Source organism: Pieris brassicae, chromosome 6, assembly GCF_905147105.1.
Source record: "Pieris brassicae chromosome 6, ilPieBrab1.1, whole genome shotgun sequence".
In the NCBI taxonomy this organism is placed as follows: domain Eukaryota; kingdom Metazoa; phylum Arthropoda; class Insecta; order Lepidoptera; family Pieridae; genus Pieris; species Pieris brassicae.
In genome coordinates, this window is record NC_059670.1 from 21,362,382 (window position 1) to 21,383,250 (window position 20,869).

General features: G+C 33.1%; 1 protein-coding gene across 3 annotated transcripts in view; it reads left to right on the forward strand.

The window, feature by feature from the left end:
• Positions 1–20,869, forward strand: part of LOC123711004 — a 73,165-nt gene that overhangs the window by 26,209 nt on the left and 26,087 nt on the right. For all 3 annotated transcript variants that reach the window (XM_045663382.1, XM_045663384.1, XM_045663383.1), the window contains exons 2-4: positions 19,015–19,113; positions 19,577–20,389; positions 20,471–20,630. In XM_045663382.1, the coding sequence (XP_045519338.1) occupies positions 19,606–20,389; positions 20,471–20,630 (944 nt within the window). In that variant the 5' untranslated portion in view covers positions 19,015–19,113; positions 19,577–19,605. The remainder of the gene's footprint in view (positions 1–19,014; positions 19,114–19,576; positions 20,390–20,470; positions 20,631–20,869) is intronic.

Genomic DNA, 20,869 nt, shown 5'->3' on the forward strand with positions numbered 1-20,869 from the left:
CTGTACACGTTCGCATTAGGTATGTACCATCCATAACTCGGAGCGAAAACGGGAAACAATTGCCCTTCCATATTTGAAATCGCTGTTTGAATATGGAACTATTTAAAATTTCGAATCCGTTGCTTTATCGTTGATACGAACGTGTTGGCGTTCTACGATTGTTCTTTTTTCGAAATTCGAAATTGGAACGCGTTATATCCGTTTATTATCTGGGCAAGGTTCCTGCCTGCCTCCTGCCAGGTTTCCTTCCCTTCCTGTCTCCATATGTATATGTTTTATATATTTGGTTTTAAGTATATACACTATAAAAAAAACTAATTTTTTGATCCTAAAAAAAGCGATAAACAAATTCAATTGTACCTTAATAGAATAAATCTAATTGTTTAAATCACAGTTTATCATTTAAAAATTGCCCTAAGCGCGTATAAAATACAGTCTACAATAGCTCGACTCTACTAAATAATGAAACATGGTCACAAATTGGTGTCTTCCTGGTGGAATTTTATTTTTATTGATAAAACGTCTCGCGGACACAATTGGTACGGATTTGTTCATGAATTGGTTGAAATGGACGCTATTGTTGGTTTTACTATGGTATTAGGAATGTTTTAGCCGTGACGTCATAAAAGCTGTAGAGCTTTCAATTAATAACAATCTTCGCGTTATTTTATATAATTGTATATTTAATTCAAACCTGATTTTAATATTAATAATAAGTATTAAATAAAATATCAAGCAGTGGCGCTACAACCTTTTTGGGTCTGGCCCTCAAATTTCTGTATCATTTGTCAATCTAATAGACAAGGAGGTGATCAGTCTCGTGTGCCTGACTCATGTCGTCTTTCTGGTCTTAGGCAAGATTTCCTTCACCGTTAGAGCGAATGTTGAAGCGGACAGAGAAACTCCGTACCTGTCATGATGAAGCCACTAGGCCAATACAGCTCATTATTCCTACTATCTAATAATTTAATTAGTAATTAGTTTATTAGTATTAGTTTCCGTTAAATATTATAACTGAAACATGTACAAGTCGAGTTAAATTTATTTAACATATACACATACATCACAGTTATATGTAGATAATTAAATATTTTAAACATTGTAAAAATGTCGCCATACACATGAATCGCCCCATTTTGACAGTATTATGGACCCCCGTCCACTCAGCAACCCTTCCGAAAAAGTTTAAAAATAAAAAATCTCGAGGGGATTTTAAAATCGTTATTATAATCTTGGACGCCATGTTGCCCACTACATTGGGGCCGCGCCCTTCAGTTCTAAAGGGTGACAGTGTGCGGCACCTAAACGTGCGTCTATTTTCTGTCGCAATTATCGCTTGTCGCAGATATCCGTAGTTTATTGCTCTAGGCAGTAAATTTAACGCTTGGAAGTAAAAAAAAAGTAGTGTCTCTACAACCTTTTAGGTTTAGGTCTCACGATTCTGTATCGGTATCATTTTCAGCTTGTGTCTGACACACGCCGTCGACTTTTTGGGTCTCAAGCCGGTTTCCTTGTCATGTTTTCCGTCACCATGCGAGTGAGTTTCGATAGACACAATATCCAGTGGTGCACAGAAATAGAAACCCTGACGTCAGGGATGAGAGTCGCAATTGTAAACCAATATAGAATAAATTTTATATACTATAAGAATTGAAAAATATATTAGAATTAAAACCAATCGGATCCTTATAAGAATAACTGCCAAAACTGTCATAATTTTAATGTTTAGTTACACTTAAATAGGTTTTTGGTAGTTACGATTTTTAATCTTCCGCGGCTATTTAGTCGCTTTAAAATCGCACGTATCATCTAATGGCCCAACACGATCACCCTTAAATCTCTTTATAAAAAAATCCTTTGATGTACATTTACAATATCTCTCGCTCTACCAGACATCTGTATGATTGCATATTTGAGATTAAAAAATCTAACACTAGTGCTGCCCACGCAATATCGATATTTACAATACATCGTTAATCAACATCACTATTATGGCGATTCGATCTAATGTAATTAAATATTAACTATTATAAATTATTATAACAATGTTACGATACTGATACTATGTTGTAAATTATATTAATGGTCTTTAAAAATGGCCGATAAATAAGATTTTAATTTAATAAGAGATTTTAGTCTGTAAAGAGTGCCTCTATTTGTAAGACGTACATCCTTGACAGATTCAGGCTGTGCACCAGACTTTCTATGTGTGCTTCAACATTCGTTCGAACGGTGATGGAAAACATCGAGAGCAAACCAAAGAGTCAAATTGTCATATCATGAAACAGGTTTTTCTTTCCTATAAATTTTCTTAGGCAAGATTAAGCCGCCAACTCTTAACTAAGTATGAAATCTGTTACATTTGGATCGTTAATCTCGACGAATGTTAATGTAATGGCGGTGTTAACTGCCTTAATTTAGCCTCTGAATGAGCTGACAGATACGACATTAATAAAAACGTGCAATTGTCTCTCAACTCAACAACGTATTAATCAACCCATTCGCAATGTGGGAAAACGTTACATTCCAAATTTGAATGAAACGATGTTTGAAAAGAGAATTTAAAAATGGAACGCGCTTTACGAACAATGCCTCATTGGTAGATTTGAAAAAGGAACGATTTGTTAAACGTCAAATTTGATTTTATACGTTGTAATGAATCGCCGCAGTTGCCTAGCGCACGCTTAAGAGGACGTACGTTTATTGCGTTCGCTATTAATGTCAAAATTAAATATCCGAATAGCTCCAAATGCCACGGGCGACAGGGTTATTACGTTATTAAAGTCTCGATCAAGAGACGTCCTAATTAAAGAGTATTGGTACGCACAAAAACTCGTAACAATAACATTTTTTACTCAAGATTACAGATATGTTAAATGTATTCAAGCGGACTTTCTATCATTGTTTATCGGACGATCGCAACACGAACACGAAACTATCAATATTTCTAATTTTAAAAACAAAGTATTAGTTTCGTACACGGCGGTCATATTAATCATCCGAATTTCCTTGTCATATGGGAGTTCGTTTATTAAAAATGTGACGTATCAAGATCGACATAGAATGAGATAACGATAGATTAATATAGAGAATGAGTGAGATGGAATCGTTTGAGGTCATTAACCTACTCTAACGAGAATTCAAAGATTTTGTTAATTTTTTTCGTTACGCTTATCAATATGCTTTATTAAATTCTGTGCTTCTGTTTGATGAGCTTTAATCGGAGGCAATAAATGTTGAATGGGGTTTTATTTCTTGATTAAACATATTCCGTCGAATGTTTTGCATATATATAGTTAAAAATCCGTACCGGAAAACATATTGAATAGGCAATAAAGGGATGCATATGGGCAAGACAGTAAGCTTGAATTAAAATGCAAGAACATATTTCTATTCGAAACAAAAGGGGCAAAAATACGGCAACTATAGGATCATAAGCGTTCATAACTGGTTATACAGAGCCATTTATGGCGATGTAATCCTATTGTGTGATCCAGGCTTTAATTGTATGTGTGCGTCTGCGTGTGTGCGTTTCAATCATTAATTTTGTCTGTAATTGAACGAGCGATCGCAAAAAGTCTCCGCTTCTGCGAAAGTCGCCGAAGTTGAAGTACAGACTTTTCGAATTTATACGTTCATAAAATGCTTTTGTCAAATTTACGTCGGAGTTCCGAATAAAGTGGACGATCGGTGAATTCTTTACTGAAATCATCTTCGTTTTTCTGACAGTTATTATGTTGAATGTATGTTCGTACAATTTGCAATGTGGCATTCTCTAGATTTAGGGTCAAACCGAGTTGTAGCTGTGAATTCGATTTATTCCATTTGAAATTTAACCGACAGATCATATCTATTTATTTATGAAAGCTCGCTAAAGCTCGGCACTCTGGTCGTTAAAAATTGAATACAATATTTTATGTGACACTTATAGGCAAACATAAGCATCGCGGAAAAAAATACAGGAAAATTCCAAGTGGAATGGCAACTATGGGTATCAATGGAGTGTTGAGAGCAAAGACAATCAAAATGTCCAATCTTTACAAATGTAGAATATACTTAGATTAGTAATATACATTTTTTTCTTATTATCCTCACTTCCTTCAGTACCATTGATCGGAGCCCTGCCACGGGCCCCCTCCATTTTATTCCAAAAATCTCTGTCCATGACTTTCTCTCTCCATTCGCTTCCTGCTACATCTTCTATTTATCTTATTTTTGGGGCACTCTCTCACTTCCACTTAGTTATCTAATTGTGATTAGCTATAAACTTCATTCATAAATTAAATCTTCTTGGGCCAGGTTTAAGCTCAAATATGAAGCTTCAACGAATTCAAAATCAGAAGTCTATCGACCAGTTTATCGATAATTAACATTTATCGATACGAAATCAGCTACTTCACTATTGCGTAGACGCAGCGAAATTCGGTAAGCGGTTAACATTAATAATTACTTCTCAAAATAATGCTAAGTCTGATCCACGATCCTGATAGTGTACGGTCAGCTACTTCGTTAATGTAAAGAAATCCGGTCTACTGACAATGCGTGATCAATTCAATATGGATGACAAAACTTGGGAGAAAGTATTACATTATAAAGATTTTGTTCGTTTGTATTGGGTTCAAAATTCATGACGTGTAATTTAAGAGAAGTGGAAAATGTACCAATATAAGCGTGTTGACAATGGACCAGGTATAAAAGATCTACAAAACAATCCAAAACATATAACAACGCGCCACAAAATCCGGCAAAAGCCCACTGTCATATAAGGTACTATATACAAATGACTAATATGAAAAAAGAAAATCTCACGATTCTAAACGGAAATAGGAAATAATAAGATAGCCATTCGATTCGCGATAAAATAATTGTTTGCTGAATGAAACAAGAAAGTATCGCCTATACTCTGGAACAATCCAAATGTATAGTTTTTGAGTTATAGCTATATAAAATCAACAAATACATTATTTATATATAGAATTATATACACGAATGTACAAGTCCGATCTAATTATCTTAAAAGCATCAACAGATAAGCTTCGGATCGTCCTACATTGCGCCGCGAGCTTAAAAACTACATCCCGTTATTACCCAACTATTAAAAAATTAATACCACAAACAATAGCAAATCGGATAAACGTCAAAAATTTAAGTCGCTTGCGCAACCAATTAATTCTAGTCTGTGGATCGATCAAGGTTTAAGATCTGTGTTGACGTGACATGTGACGTATTACTGTTTTGATATATCTATGGTCCATTTCGAAAGTTATCTGTGGTCGCGTGACGAAAGTTTTTGGAGCTGTCACTTTACAATTATTTATGATAACTATTATCGCACAATCAATTGGTATGCATTCATATATAAAGATATTATATGTGTTTTATACTTTTTTTATATCTCCTTCTTTGGTGCAACTTTATTGCTAAAGGTTGGCTGTTTACAACTTCAATTGTCGGGTATCTTAGCGCTAGACTAACAAGTTCCTATGCGGATGTGATGCTGGTCTACTCCCGTACGTTCCGCAACCACAACATTTTCCTTCTACCAGTTGTTTAATATTATTTTTATTAAAAAAAATATGGTGACACAAATGACGATAACAAATAAAAAATAGGTTAACAAACTCCACGATTTCCACGTGTGTGTCAATCAAATTCGTGTAACGTCCCCAAAAAAAACATTTTTTTTTAGCTGACCGTACACAGCACGTGTTTGAAACACGACTGCGCCGGCGGCGGTGGCGAATTTAGATTTTTGTCACCGCGATAAGGTCGATGTGTAAAATATAGATTTACATAAATTTATGTATTTAATAACCACAGATAAAATGTATATAGATAAAAACTTACACAATTGTCTATTACACTATGATTTATTTACAAAAGCTTGCCAACGCTCGACACTCTGATACATTGGTATAAGAAAAATAATAAACAATATTTAATGTGACAAGCAATTATAGGTAAACAAAACAAACAAATAGATAAAAACAATTATAAAAAACTACAGGAAAGTTAATTTAAAACTGATAGCAACTATGGATGCTAGCTTGTCTTAGCTATTTCACCCGAATGCTCAATCCAGTGAGTTTTTGCCAAGACACACCTGAGGACAAATGAGGTGTCTAGGTCACACGGAGTTTGATAGTTAAAATGGGACATGGATGGGACAATCAACCTGATTTATACCTTAAACACGACCATTATATAAATTCTTCTACGACACTTCAATGACCAGTCTTTCGATAGCCACTGGAGAAAAGAAGATGCCACATCATTCTGTTGTCGTATATGCGTTTAAATTTTTTATCAATGAGTGTTTTGTCATCGTTGTTTGCAAAGTAAAAAATACCTATCTTGCATCCCAACCGACTATATAGATATATATAATATCGACATATTTAAAATAAATTAGTTCTGCTCTTCACATCAATCCCCTGAGAGTCTGAGAGCTGAGGAAAGAAACGACTTGACCTGGTCATTAGTACGGCCATTATGGGTGCTCTTAATAACACTGTTTAAGCGCCAGCTGTAGAGTTCTTCCAGACGTATACAGACCTCAAATATTTCAAAGCTGGATGCTCTTGCGCTTCAATAGTAGATAGATATTTTAATATATCTTTATTCGAAACCAATTTGTATGTTTTATAGAAAACAGAATGGCTAAACAAAAAATGAAGCAGTTTTGCCTGAGGCGGATTCGGTCTACATATTTCAACTTTTACAAAACTCTCGCTGGTTATATATTAAACTAATTGTGTAATAAAAAAAGGTACAAAAATGTTACGGTGAATCAAAAATCATGTTAAAAAAAATCAAAAAAACACTTTAGTAAAAATAAATTAACTAATGAATCAAAGATTTACAGAGTATAATATATATTCATACTAAATCCACCATTTTTTCTCTTCTCTTTTTATTTTTCCGTATTGGCTTAGTATGAATAATAAAAATATCGTCCTAATTACTAACACAGTTTAAAAAGTAACATCGAATCATTATTTTAAACTATTTAAAGAATATTTAATCCAATTTAGCTATAACAATATATACCTTTTCATATTACTAAAAATACGATTTGACGGAAAGAGACCAAAGTATTCTAGTATTAATTTACCGTTAGTAGATGGAGATAAGACGTGTTTCGTGTGAAACGAAGCTGTGATTACGTGTACTCAAGTGTATAATTTGCCTAATATTTATAGATAATATAATCGGCAATTTTTTATTAATTGTAGTGTAATTCAGTTATTTTGATACTTGATCGAATTTGATTTACACAATTAAAACATAATTGAATTTGTCGAATACAAGAATAAAATTTCTATCCTACTTTGGAACTGGGACTGTAAACAATTTTTTTCAAATATGTACATTTTTTAAAACTAACAATCTTAAAATCTCTCAAATCGTTTGAGTCAATATTGGAGGAAAAGATGTATACTGAAGTGTTTCTCGAAGATACGGCCTCTAAAATAACAATTGATGATGACAAACCACTTATTTGTTTACTCTATGGAATAAAAGTTGTAGTCTGTGCCTTTGATAAATCCGTTTTTTATGTAACAGAAGAAAAACGGACAGGCTCACCAATTATCCCCCATAAACGAGGAATTCCTAGTAAGCGTGGGTCGTAAGCTCACATTGATTATCTGATTCGAAGTCCAAGTGGAATTGGTTCGGAAATACTTCAAGGTACAGCTGGTTCCCCATAGTGGTGCGCGACAAAAACTGCTTTAAAAACGCTCACTTGTGGTACGACGGATATCGAGGTGACGTGGATAGTATTTTGTATTCTACCTAGATATACGATGATGAAACTTAGCTGTAGGTATAAGTCCGAACAACTCTTCTTAACACTGTAAATGCGGTAGAAGATGCCATGCCGGCAACGCACTTGCGTGCCTTCTGGCAATGTTAGTGGGAGGCGGTATCACTTAAAATCGGGAGAGCCTCCTGCCCGTTTGCAACCTCTTACATAACCAAAAAAAAAATGTAAATCTCTACACAACGCCCAGGGATCAAGCTGCTCGGGCTGTGACTGGTCGTCGACGATACGAATCGCTCTTCGTTGAAATTTACTATATATAATATGCTTTCATTGTGTATTGACTTCACGCGCAGTATAAAAATTACGAAATGCCACAGTATCAACAATATTCGATCCAAATCATAGATATCATAGATCACGTATGTCATGGAATTCGAATTTCAAAAACTATAATGATTGATTGTCAACCAATGACAATCGGGTATTCAAATTCCTTACCAATTTGAATGTGGAACGAGTTGTCTTTCCTGTTGCGCGCGTGTTGTTTCCACAGACTAAACAATAAGCAATTATTTTTATGCTATATTTTATGATTACCAGTAAAAGATACTATTATAGAATTTTGATTGAGACCTACTTATATTGACATCTAAAGACAATGACATGTTGCCAAGTATTATGACGAAACCGCTAACATCAGAAATGATTCGTCTATGAGTGTTTTTAGAGTCAAAGTTAATTATTTGAATTACACCACATTCTATATAATGCTATATCTACAGTATTACAAGTTAACTTTTCTAAATTCACCAGCACAACAACGAGTTAGGTATAAGATAGACATTAAAAAAAACAATAAAAAATTATTTATTAGTGATTTAACTACGTACGCTTGTTTGTCTTTCAATCCTCTATAATATCGAATTTCAATAGCATTATAAAACGCATTGTATCAACAACGCCACATAGCTTAAAATTAAAATAACTATTATTGTATAAGTAATGGTTATGAAGTGTTTTTCTTACACAAGCACCACTTAGAGAATTTTATTTACGTTATATGAAGTACCCAATAGCGATATTTTATTGTTTGAATGTTTTGGATATGTTTGACATAGCCATAGAGTTAGATAGAAATGTCTATGACTACTGTTTAATGAAGTAATAAGTGGTGGAAATGTTAAAAGGCTTGGTAGCATTGTACCAGTAAAGAAAATAAACATAAATAAGTACGCAGCCAGGGCTTCGGGAATCAAACACATCTGTTAATCGCATTAAATTTGAGCCATGGAGGCAAGATCTAACCTTAGGTACGTTCACTGCTCATTTTCCTATATATATATTTACAACAGAATACCTAATTAGGCTGCATATGACAGCTACAAGGCGTGGCCTCTATATACACAGTGACACACGGACGCACAGACGGTAATTCTCCTTTGTATGCAAATAGAAAATTATCTAGTCTTGAAATTGTAATCTTAGAACCTACTTGGAATTTCTTCATCGTTTGGATCAAGGTTTTTATAAAGACGTTTACGATTACAAAGTGTTTGGTTAAGTAGGATTTCGTTTTTCGAACGCGAGGAGTACTTTGTTCTTCGCTCCATGGAAATCTCCCGAAAAGAAATACATCAAAAGTCTTCTGTACGTCCATAAGGCTCACTTTTAATGCTCCAGTGAAGGCTCTTACAAGTTACTTTAATGAAAATATTGATATATTTTACAATGATCTTCCTTCTTACCGTTTATCATGTTCTTAATGATGTTTAAGTTTCTATATAAGCACAAAAATTCTAAGCTTATATTGTGAAGCTGGGGGTCAACCAGCTGTTATCGTTTAAATCGTTTTGAGCTTATAACTAACATAAAATGAGGGGTAGTGGGGTTGCGACGCTAAAAAAAACTTAACTCGGCTTGTTTAAGTGAAACTTATGATACCTATAATAAAAGTGTAGTCGACCCACTGGACGTTATCGAAAACGAGAATGTTATATTACAATTTATGAGAAAACCTATAGGGTTCTTTTTGGCTTCTAGTCTGCGATAATTATTAGTAAAATAGATATATATATCATTGTCTTTTGTTAAAATAGCTTTTACACATTACGAAAAACACTTTTTGAACGGATTAAAGCTATGTTTTATTATTAAAATCTATAACTTATAATATAATGTCACCACGCACGCTGAAAAGCACGCGAAACGTCGGAAAAAAATTAAAATTTAGAATTATGTAAATAATTATAAGTTTTTAATAATAATAAATAGCTTTAATCCGTTCCAAAAGTGTTTTTTTCTTAATAGATATATATAACTTAACTAATGTTAGGTTACAAAACTCTAGTAAAAACTTTATGTATGTGAATTATGAAGTCTTATTTTCTTGTATATTATAGGCATACATGTTTAATTTTTATAAATATATACAATAGCTAGAACATGTTCTATGCGTACAAGTTATAAATTGTTAGAATTCGGTTATTACGTACTTGCTTTGATCGTTGTAGGTCACAAGCAATCAGGTTTTAAAAGTAATTTAAAGTTGCGTAAAATTCTTGTTCTTTAAATTAGATACATTAGAAATTTTGCAAAATTGCCAATTTAAAGGTAAATGATATTGGAAATAAGTTTTTGCGTTACTTAATAAGCAATTTGCAAGCCTTTATAAATATTTTATACGCAATACATCGGTGGCATAGTCTTGCAATATTATCGATTTTTAAACTATAGCAGAATATCCTGAAAAGATGTATTATGAATATACATAGTGCTAAATCACCTGCATCATGACCACACACATACACACTCACGTACAGCCAAATTAGGTATTATTAAATTTTATTCATTTTTTTATGTTTATGCTTTTTTGTATACCTGTATAACGTATCTTTAGCTATGGCAGTGTGGCTTAAGGAAGAAAGAACATGGATACGGAAGGGAATTATTAGGTGGTTTAGTCATGTAAAACGGATGATTAAGAAGAATAAATGGTTTTACAACGTAACAGTAGGTAGTGAGATCGGATTGGGTCTTGTCGTACACATAGACCAAATCCAGAGTACCAGAGAAGGTACAAGTTAAAAGTAGTGATGACCGAAGAGCATGGTGAATGTCATGAAAGTGGAAGCGAGAGAGTATGACAGAGCCGTAGCAAGTGGAGATCGCTGGCCTCTGTCTACCCCTTAATAAATATCTTTATCTTCAGTATAGGTTGTTTTTTTTATAGTTAAAGTTTGCTGTACAAAATAAATAACCTAAATCAAAACTATTACCAAAAAATTATGTTTTACAGATAAACTTTATATCGAATATTATATATTATGACCCTATTCTTCGATTTCACGTTTAGAAACTCATATATGTATAGGTAAAAGCAGTTATATTTATCAGAAATGGCCAAGTAACCGCGGACGTGATCCGCTTGACAATTGACTACGCCGGAAATTTATGAATTATAATGAGAAAAGTGTGAGGAATTTAATGACAGTTCGAAGTAAACCGCCCTTCCTGGTGTGTGTATAAATATTGAGTAGCATTGTTTATGGTCCGCGCATAGACAAACTATTTTATATGTCAACACATCCTTGGTCAATTGTCAAGTTGATTTCATTGTGAGTTTTTGTAGATATAGCTATCGGCATAATTTGAATTTTATTATAGAGACAATTTCCATTTAGTTCTATTTCTCCTCTTTTAGATACTATGAGAGAGGGAGTCTTAGACGAACCCTAGGGTTAGAAGACGCGCAGTAATGAAAATAAATGACCATCTCTTACCTCCTGTCTATACTGCACCGGAGGTTTTGGGACTGACAGTTATGCTGTTGAGGTACAGGTAGAACGCGAAAGCGTCGCGAAGCTATGTAGGAACTACTCGAGGTGGTTTTAGCCTATATTGCTCAACCAGTTTCTTAATATCAGAGATTTTAATGTGGGTCGATTCCCACATACTCCTGCAACTTACCACCTCGGATATAAAAGTTCGTTCACACTACAAGTATTGACCAGCTCTGTTGGAGTCTGGTGCCTATATTTCCGTCTACATTCCGACTATTGGAGTCCTGAGGTAACTGGTCACCAACCGTACTATGCTATTATGCAACAGTGCATATATCTTTACTCACCAGGTCGCGGAAGCCTAAATATTAAATCGGAAAATGAAGAATAGATTCTTCTACTGTACATTGACTTAGATTTAGATTTTTTAAATTATTACATAAAATTTAAAGTGTTATGGTAGTCTTGTTTGTCTTGTATAGAAATAAGAAATACATTATTTTTGAATAGTTTAAACTAGCATCGTAAGTGACGGACCGACGTACACGTACGTACGTAGAATATTTTATTAATTGCAATATGGGGTTATGTATAATTGTGTCACTGCTTATTATAATTTTCACGTCCCATTCATTGTCTAGTTTGTAAGTGCTTATTAAACCTACTTTTGAAATAAGCGTATTTTATGTTATAAGCTTATTATTATTATTAGTGACAGAAATTTATTGTCCCAACTGCTCCTCAGCCTGTGGGATCGTCGCAGGCACTCCTGCGTCGATCTGTTTTTACAACACACTTGTTGTAAAAACGCTTTAGTAATAATATCTCTTAAACAGATTTTTGACATTTCACGCCGGGGTGGTTAGCAATCGATTGATATTTGTCCCAAACTGTCGAATTAGGGCCCTCCGGAGGTCTTTTAACATAATTCGAAATAGATTTTGGTTTATAACAATTGTCAGTATACATGTATAAATTTAAAATGTTTTCATTAAATTAATTAATTAAACAAAAACGTAAATATATGTCGCAATAAATTAAACTTTAACATTCCGTCGCCTACACAACGCCTGAAGCTATATAATTTATTATAAAATTTGTTGTTTTCAAATTAATTCGTGTGGAAAATAGATAAAACTGCCCACGCGAGCTCTATTTAATTATGTATCTATTAAACCCGATTCATAATCTATCAACGCAAGCGTGAGATTTATCGTCATGGTATCGTTAGGATATCGAAATGTTATATCGACTACCTACTTAAAAGAAGCGCCCAAAACTTTTAACAGTTCCTTTTTAATAACATATTCCAATCTATGGATTCTGAGATAGTCAAACTATCCAGATACAAAAACAAATCACAGAAAAATATGCTAGCAGAATTGGACTTCAAATCCACAGATCAGGCCTTAGGTTCCAAAAACTTACACAGACACAGCGCAGGCTACGTTCTCAAATACATACGCGCACACACACCCATTCACATACTCATACATTCACCATACTTAATGTCTTATACGACTTGTGTTTGATTAGTTGTAACACTAAAACTATTTTAATCATGTACCACGGTATAATTGTTATCTAGTTACCCACAACAGGAGCCCCTAGTGTGGGAACTGGCGATTTTGTCACAACCTATTTCTATCATTTTATTATTTATTATCTTTGAAAGCCACCAGCGAGTTGATACAAGTTTGAATAAAAACTTTATTAATATACACTTGGAATCAATATTACAGTGGAGAACACTAAATCATCACATCGTTCAATATCTTGATTTGAATATGTCTAATCTTTTTTATTGACGACATTATGGCTAATAATCTCTTCGTGTGTTAACTTATACGACGGTATTACAGAGAGTGTTTATAAAATAACGATTTTTATATGGTGAAGTATTTTAATTGAGACCTCTTTTGACCGTACATAGTCAAGCAAAGATAACCATGAATATCTTCTATTGCTATATGATAGAAAGAAAAAACTTTATTATACATAATAAAACATTAGGAAAAAGAGAGGATGCCCATGATGCCCAAAGTTGGAATAAAAGAAAATTGTGGTGAAGATAAGAGACGACTGAACGAATTGGAAGCCTTCACTCCGTCGGAGATCGAGTACTTAGTAGTTAAATAATGACATAGACGTAATGTTATCTAATGTAGTACTGGAACAAAGGTATTTTTTTGTGTCTAGTTAAAAAGAAAGTGTACTAACCCATATTAGGATCCTCTATGTCGTGGGCAGCTCCATTCCAGGTCCTTTCAACCTGAAAAACCAAGTGCTTTTTTACTTAACTTGTGAATAACGTTAATGCGATATCAACCCATACTAGGAGTACTTCATCGAGTTTGCGGCCTATAATCATCACTGGTACTATAACTAGCTTCACATATAATCTACATATTAAAATAGTAATTTTAACTTCGTTTTGTAACTTTGTTTTAGTACATTTATTACAATACCATTCATATAAAAACGTAGATCTCTCAATTTATAACATAATTCATTAAAATAGTTTTTTATATTTTAAGCAACTTACAATTATAATTAATGTACTGAGCAAGTTGATGTTAAATTATCACAATTATTCAAAGGAATTCGCATTACCATTCATAATACATCACCTAAAATATACAGTATTTACAATATTCTTGACTCAAACATAAACTCAAAGATCTGGTGCGGCCGCAGAGCAGGCGGAAAATAAAACTACTCAAGTCTTTACTCCAATTTTGATTTTGTTCCTTTTGGAGTAGAAACTCTCATGCCGTGGGGTTGAAGTGCGCTAATTAATTGTGCACCTGGTAGATATCATCGATGACCCCAAAAGAACTTTAAAAATCCCTGTTGTAGACCTTTAAGGCTGGCATTTCCTCGCTGTATTGCGATGCATTCCTTGAGTAAACCACTAGCTCTGGGGTCGATGGTAGTATCTATATTTTTCTATCATTACATCGGATACAAAGCCATCCACCATGGTTCTACCACAGAGCATCTACATATTATGGTGATTGAAGTCCCAAAAAGAAATAAAATCCCAACAAAATTGACCGTGGCGTACGTGATCAGTCCAAAGTAATTGATTCGAATCGATTTTTTATAAACGAAATCGTGGTTTTTCTATGGCATCTTCTCAAATATTTATAATATACGTTATCACGTAACTTTGTCTCATTTAAGTTTGAACGAAACACATTATACAAAAATTCAGTTGAAATCGATTTCATAATATTCGCAAGCTTTGCAAAGTGCTACGTTAGCTACGAATTGCTACGAAAGTTAGGTCTACGTGTGATTCCTAAAACTGTTTTTTTTTAAATTTTTAACTAATGTTACAGTTGATGCAATAAAAATTATTTATGGTTATTATTGTTATCGTTAATCTAAACACCAATTTTAACGAATTCGAATGGAGTGATAGGATACTTTTTTGCTGTACATGGAATTTGTCGAGTTTCTTTACTTGAGCAGTTAATTTAACCCAACTTTTATAACAAAAGTACATTGAACGCTAACTGTGTCTATGGCAACTATAGTACTCGTAATACTTAAAAGTCATTACACATACAACCTCTTTAATTACCGCCTCGAGAATGTGAAAAAAAACTGGCACAAAACATGTTACGTCAAACTTAGAATTAAAAAGTCAACGATCTAAATCAAAAACGTTCGAAATATGATTTAAAACGTGTTCCGGAGAAACTTGACGTTTCTAAAAACGAACTAGCGACCGCCATTATACATACGGGTAATGAGGGTGGACATACGGGCCGAGCGGATATTTATTCTATTATTTATAATATTAGAAAGTATATTTTTTTAAATTATTTACACTATTTCATGACTATAAAAATAAATTTGTAAAGTGATTAATACAATGAGTACCATTAATGCGTCAATGTACTCGTTTTGTTAAATTATAAAGTGAAAATGTTTAATTCCAAAACATATAATTGTTATAGAACGAGCGTTAAATTCAAGTTATAACACGGACTATAAATGTTTTTTCAATTGAACATTTACATAAACTGGAATTCATAAGTTAAAATATCATGCAGACCGCAGCGTCTGTGTGTCCGAAGAAGATAGTGTACTTTATAATATAATGTTTCAAATATTTCAAGGCTAACCGTTCTCAGCTGTCAATCATAATAAGCCATTTATCTCTCTTTAACTTATACAAAATAAATATATCCGTACTCCTCTAACACGCTCGATCAACCTCACCTTTATTTGAAAATTTGATTTTAAATATGGAATGAATAAGCATTATTATGGAATCTGTTCTTTATTTGAATTTTAATTCGTTTTTTAGACTACTGTTGTTTTTTGACGCTATAGGTATTGTATTTCCATAGAAATCTTGTTGACTGGTTCTATAGATATTCAAATTATAGGTTAGTAAAAAACTATGCAACTAGATCCTTGTCTTTGGTTTGTCTATGCCTGAAGATTAAGGGGGAGGTGGTCATTATTCTAAACCATAAATAAATGAATATAAATAGTGTCTTTGTAGAAACAGTGAGCTTTAACTAGAATACACGATTTCTGTAAAGAAAGCCTTTTTTTAAATAGAACATGTGATATGGATAACATATTGCCAGTGCGTTGGCGTCCTTTTAAAAATTATTATGCTCTTTTCTTTACGTCGAATTGGTTCAAATACTTCAGTGGGGAGCTGCTTCCACATAGTGCTTAAAAACACTAAGTTGGGAACGACGGACTCGAGTTGATGTAGAATTTCATGTCCTGCCTCGACGTCCTATGATGAAACAATTGTCTAAAGGCAGCTTTTTTTATTGGAAAGTTCTGAATAGAGCTTATCTCAAATAATTATTATTATTCTCTTGTATCACTCAGGTATTTAAGTGACGCATAAGAGGTATGTTTATGAAATCCGATCTAGAATATTTGAACGGAATTCTCATCGAAATTGTCGAGTTTGTTATTGTAATTTTATATTGAAATTTGTGTATTCAGCGGTTGACTAATCATTTATTATTTTTTAGTTCAACTGGGTGGGCTTTTAAAACCTCAAAGTTAAACCCTAAGTTTTTACGAGTCAGATTTTCAAATCGTTGTTATTTCAAAATTTAAAAAGTCATTGTTTCCTTTTGACTATAATGGTCCGGCTCAGAAGGACTTTGAAATGAATACGACAGCAAGTATATATTATATATACACGGTTTTGCAAAATAATGTAGAGTGTTCTGCCAGAAGGTCAACAATGTATACAATGAAGACAAAAACAAAATCGTTAGTATTTGTTTAACTTACAAGTATATTAAAATAAAACCTTATCAAAGATTTTTTTCAATTCATCAGTTTCTGCGTATCAGTTAAAATTAAAACCTACGCACATCCACGAAGTGATAAGGTAACAAAACTCTAAATTAGCCTTCTCGGAATGTAAGTGATAATGTAAACAGAATACTTGCTTGATACTAAAGGGTTACTAACTGTATTTTAAAATTTAGTTTACGAAATTTATCGCACGTGTAATGATCTTAAAAAGATTGTTGTTTCATATGTGCTCGTTTTTCAAAATAAAAACTAAGTACGAAATTAAAAAATTGAAAATATACTTTTAAGAATTAAAATGTTTTTAAAATAACTAGCAGAAAGTTAACAAGTATCAATAGGATCGTTTTTTAAAAAAATTAAATTTGTATATACACTTATAGAGGGTAAATTACATTGATTCTCAAAACAAATACTATCACGAAGTTAAACAGCAACAATATGTTCGTTTTTCAAAATTTAATATTCGAATTACGCTTTTTAAGAACGTTACAATGGTTTTAAAATCATCTACTAGCACAAAAGTTTTTCAAAAAGTTTAAAATTCGAATTTTAAAATTATGAAAAAAAACAACACTTCCGTTAACCTTCAACCGCCATATTGAAAAACTTAATAAAACATACGCGTATGTAATTGTGTTTTATTGTTATTATTGAATATTGTATGCGCAAGGTTACCGCGAAAAAGGCAACATTATTATCATGGCTGTAGATTTACATGGATAATGGCTGTGATTAATAACAAGGCAGGAAAACGTCTTCATATAAGTGTGAAAAGTATTTCAATGCGTTAATCCTCTATAATTGAACGTTTAAACGCTGATGTGACCAACTAAAATTATAATTACAACTTAGCCTTATATTCAGAAGAACTTACAAGCTTTTACATTAATGATTTCATCACCAACCGGTTCATATATCGATAAAACATCACTAACTGTCGATATATAAATGTCAACGTGTCACGTAACTAGATGTCGATATTTTTTCTCAGAAACAATGGGTTGTTTATTATTTAAATAAATACCTCGCTTCTATACAGTAAATGAACGTACATTTTAACCTACTCGAGCATCAAATCATTTAGATTTCTACTTAATACTATAAAACACATAAAAAAATCGATTCGTTTCCGTACTTTAATTAATTATCATATATGTTAATAAGTGAACACGTTTTTTTATTTCACAGGTGTTCAAACCTTACACACACAGTCTAATAACATGTAACAAACCAAACAAAACATACACAATTCGTATTTTTTTCCAAATCTTTCCGAGAAACTCGATTCGAACAAAAAACTATTCGACTGTTTGCGATTTATTAAGTGTTTTTCTTAATATAAAATCATTTACGAGCTGAACAGTTATATTTACTAAAAATTAAGGGAAACAAAACTGAGTGAATGAGTTAATTGAACGCATAAAATAAACTACAGTTGATCTTGAATAGAGAATATAATGGTTTTAATGTGCGGTCCTAGGTTCAATCTTCGGGTATGCTCCAATGGATTTTATTTCTATGTGCGCATTGGCTGGAACTGGGAAGGGAAACACGGATTGTGTCAAACGCAGGTGGCTGATCACCTAGTTTGAGAATTGATCATGAAATAGATACATAAATCTGAGGCCTAGACCTAAAAAGGTTGTAGCACCACTGACTTATTTATGATTCTAAATAAGCATAGCCGCAGGTATTGCTAGTGTATAGTTGCTACACGATCTGGTTTCCTCAAATATAGACCTTATAATTAATTACAAACATGATCGATGTATTTTTTGTAGCTTCAAACAGCATTACGTCATTTCAATAGGTTTTTTGTGTTTTCGTAATTATTTATAAATTTAACCATAATTTGTATGTTTACCGAGTGTTTAATAAATGCTTAAAGTATGAATCTTAAGTATATAAGTGTAACGTAAGAAGCTTTTTCTTAAACTTAAAAAATATCAATTTCAAAAAGCCTCTTATTGGGTACCTAATTTAACTTATACTAAACAAAAATTGTAAAATTTATGATCACCGTCGTCGTCGATCAATTGTCGGTTATTTTAGGATAAATAGATTATATATGATGTACTTTAATATATAAGTACACTATATATAATGTAACGCAGTGTTAGTTATACATTAATTAATTTGATATTTTTTCTCTTTCAGATGCTACATCCCTGCTCGTCAAGGGTGTGTATGAAGACTGAAAAATATATTTATTTGGTGAAATAGAATGCAAATGGTATACATGAACAGTTTTGTTTGGTAAGTGACGTTTTATCGACATATCATTAAAATTCCTAACCGTTTTCAATATAAATCAGTTAAAACATCTGACTGATACGAGTTGATTGTATAGATCAACAAGTGTCGTCTTTGTTTCCTGAAACATACTGTGGTACACCACACAGTCGTAACGATATCAGAAGCTTTGTCATAATTCAATTCATAGCATAAAGGCGTTGAATTTGGTCTGCTAATCCAAAATGTTAGTAAAACAATAGCTGATTTTTTATAACCTAACCAAAATTAATATTATATTTAACAAACAACATTAAAGGTGAACTCAAAACATTGTACAGTATTCAGCTAATCTCAGCCAACAAAGACTATTGTTAATTCAACATTGTCTCCATTTATATCGAAACAAAATGAATCATATTATTGTACACACTAAAATGTGTTGAATTCAAATTTTATTGTTTGTAATCTTCGTGCATTGTTTCAGGTCGCTCTCAGGTCGATTGAGTTAGAGCAATGACTACTGCGATGGCAGCGCATCAAGAGCCGATACATGAGCGACTTCAACCCGGACCGGAAGAACCCATCTACCTCCATGGAGCCTCTTGGACAGAGACTAACGATAACCAGGAAGAGCATAGCACGGACATGTCGCCTTACTACAACATGCCAAAAAGGAATAAAAGAAAGAACTTCAAGCCACGATGCGCGCCCAATGCGACAACTTACTCTGATGAATCAGAAAACTGTGATATCGAGACACCCATAAACGGTGACAGAACAGATAACCACGAAGACTCTAAAATTACCGTCAAAAACTTTAGCCTACTTAAATCTGGTGCTGTTGATTTGAGCAGACGGCTTAGCACAGACTCAAATGAGAATATAGATGCTAATTATGAAAATAGATTAGATGATAAGAAAGTTGATACATTTCAAAGATCATATATACATAGCTTGCAAATCAATGATACAGACAGAGATCGGACAGTTTTGAACTTTAGCAATTTACAAAATAAAACGTTTTGTGCCAAAAATCCATTTGCGATTTCACAATTAATTAAAACCAATTCGCCGACGCGGCGAAGGGATTCAGAAGATGAGGGAAAGGATATTAATAGCAATGAAAGAGAGAATGTTGAGGAAGGTGAAGGTCAGCAAAATGGTGACACAGCTAGTAGAATTCTGAGGGATTATGCAATGAATACGATGAAGGAGTTTTTGGGGATTTATGGTTTGTCCTCTGATGAAGTAGCGGACGCTATAAGTGGACAAATACGTGCTTTGGAAGCACTACAAGGTGAGTATTTCTTCCAAAATATTACTTTGAAATCTTAGAAAAGACAGTCGCTATTAAATCTAATAAATTATAATGTATTAGGTAAACCATTCACCCAGCTACCGCTAAGTCTGAAGCGGAGACATGATTCTGGTGATGGCACAGAGAGGAGTACCAGAAGGTCTTCTTCAGCAACAGAGGATGAGAGCTCAACCAATATAACACCACCGAAGACACCTGATAACGATATTGAAGCTCAAAGGTAACTTCTTTTAGTAGAAACATCTCAATGTACTCATTACTATATAGAAACAAATAAAATAATAATTTTTGATTGTTTTTTGTAATATTGCTTGGGATTAGTATCCTATGCGTAAGTATTCATGTGTTTATTAAGTTATTAGAAGTAGTTGAACTGCTGATCCGGTTTTAATAAAAAGAAAAGACCTTGATCAATATTAATCATAATTCTGTAGAACTTTTAATTAATTAACGGTATGA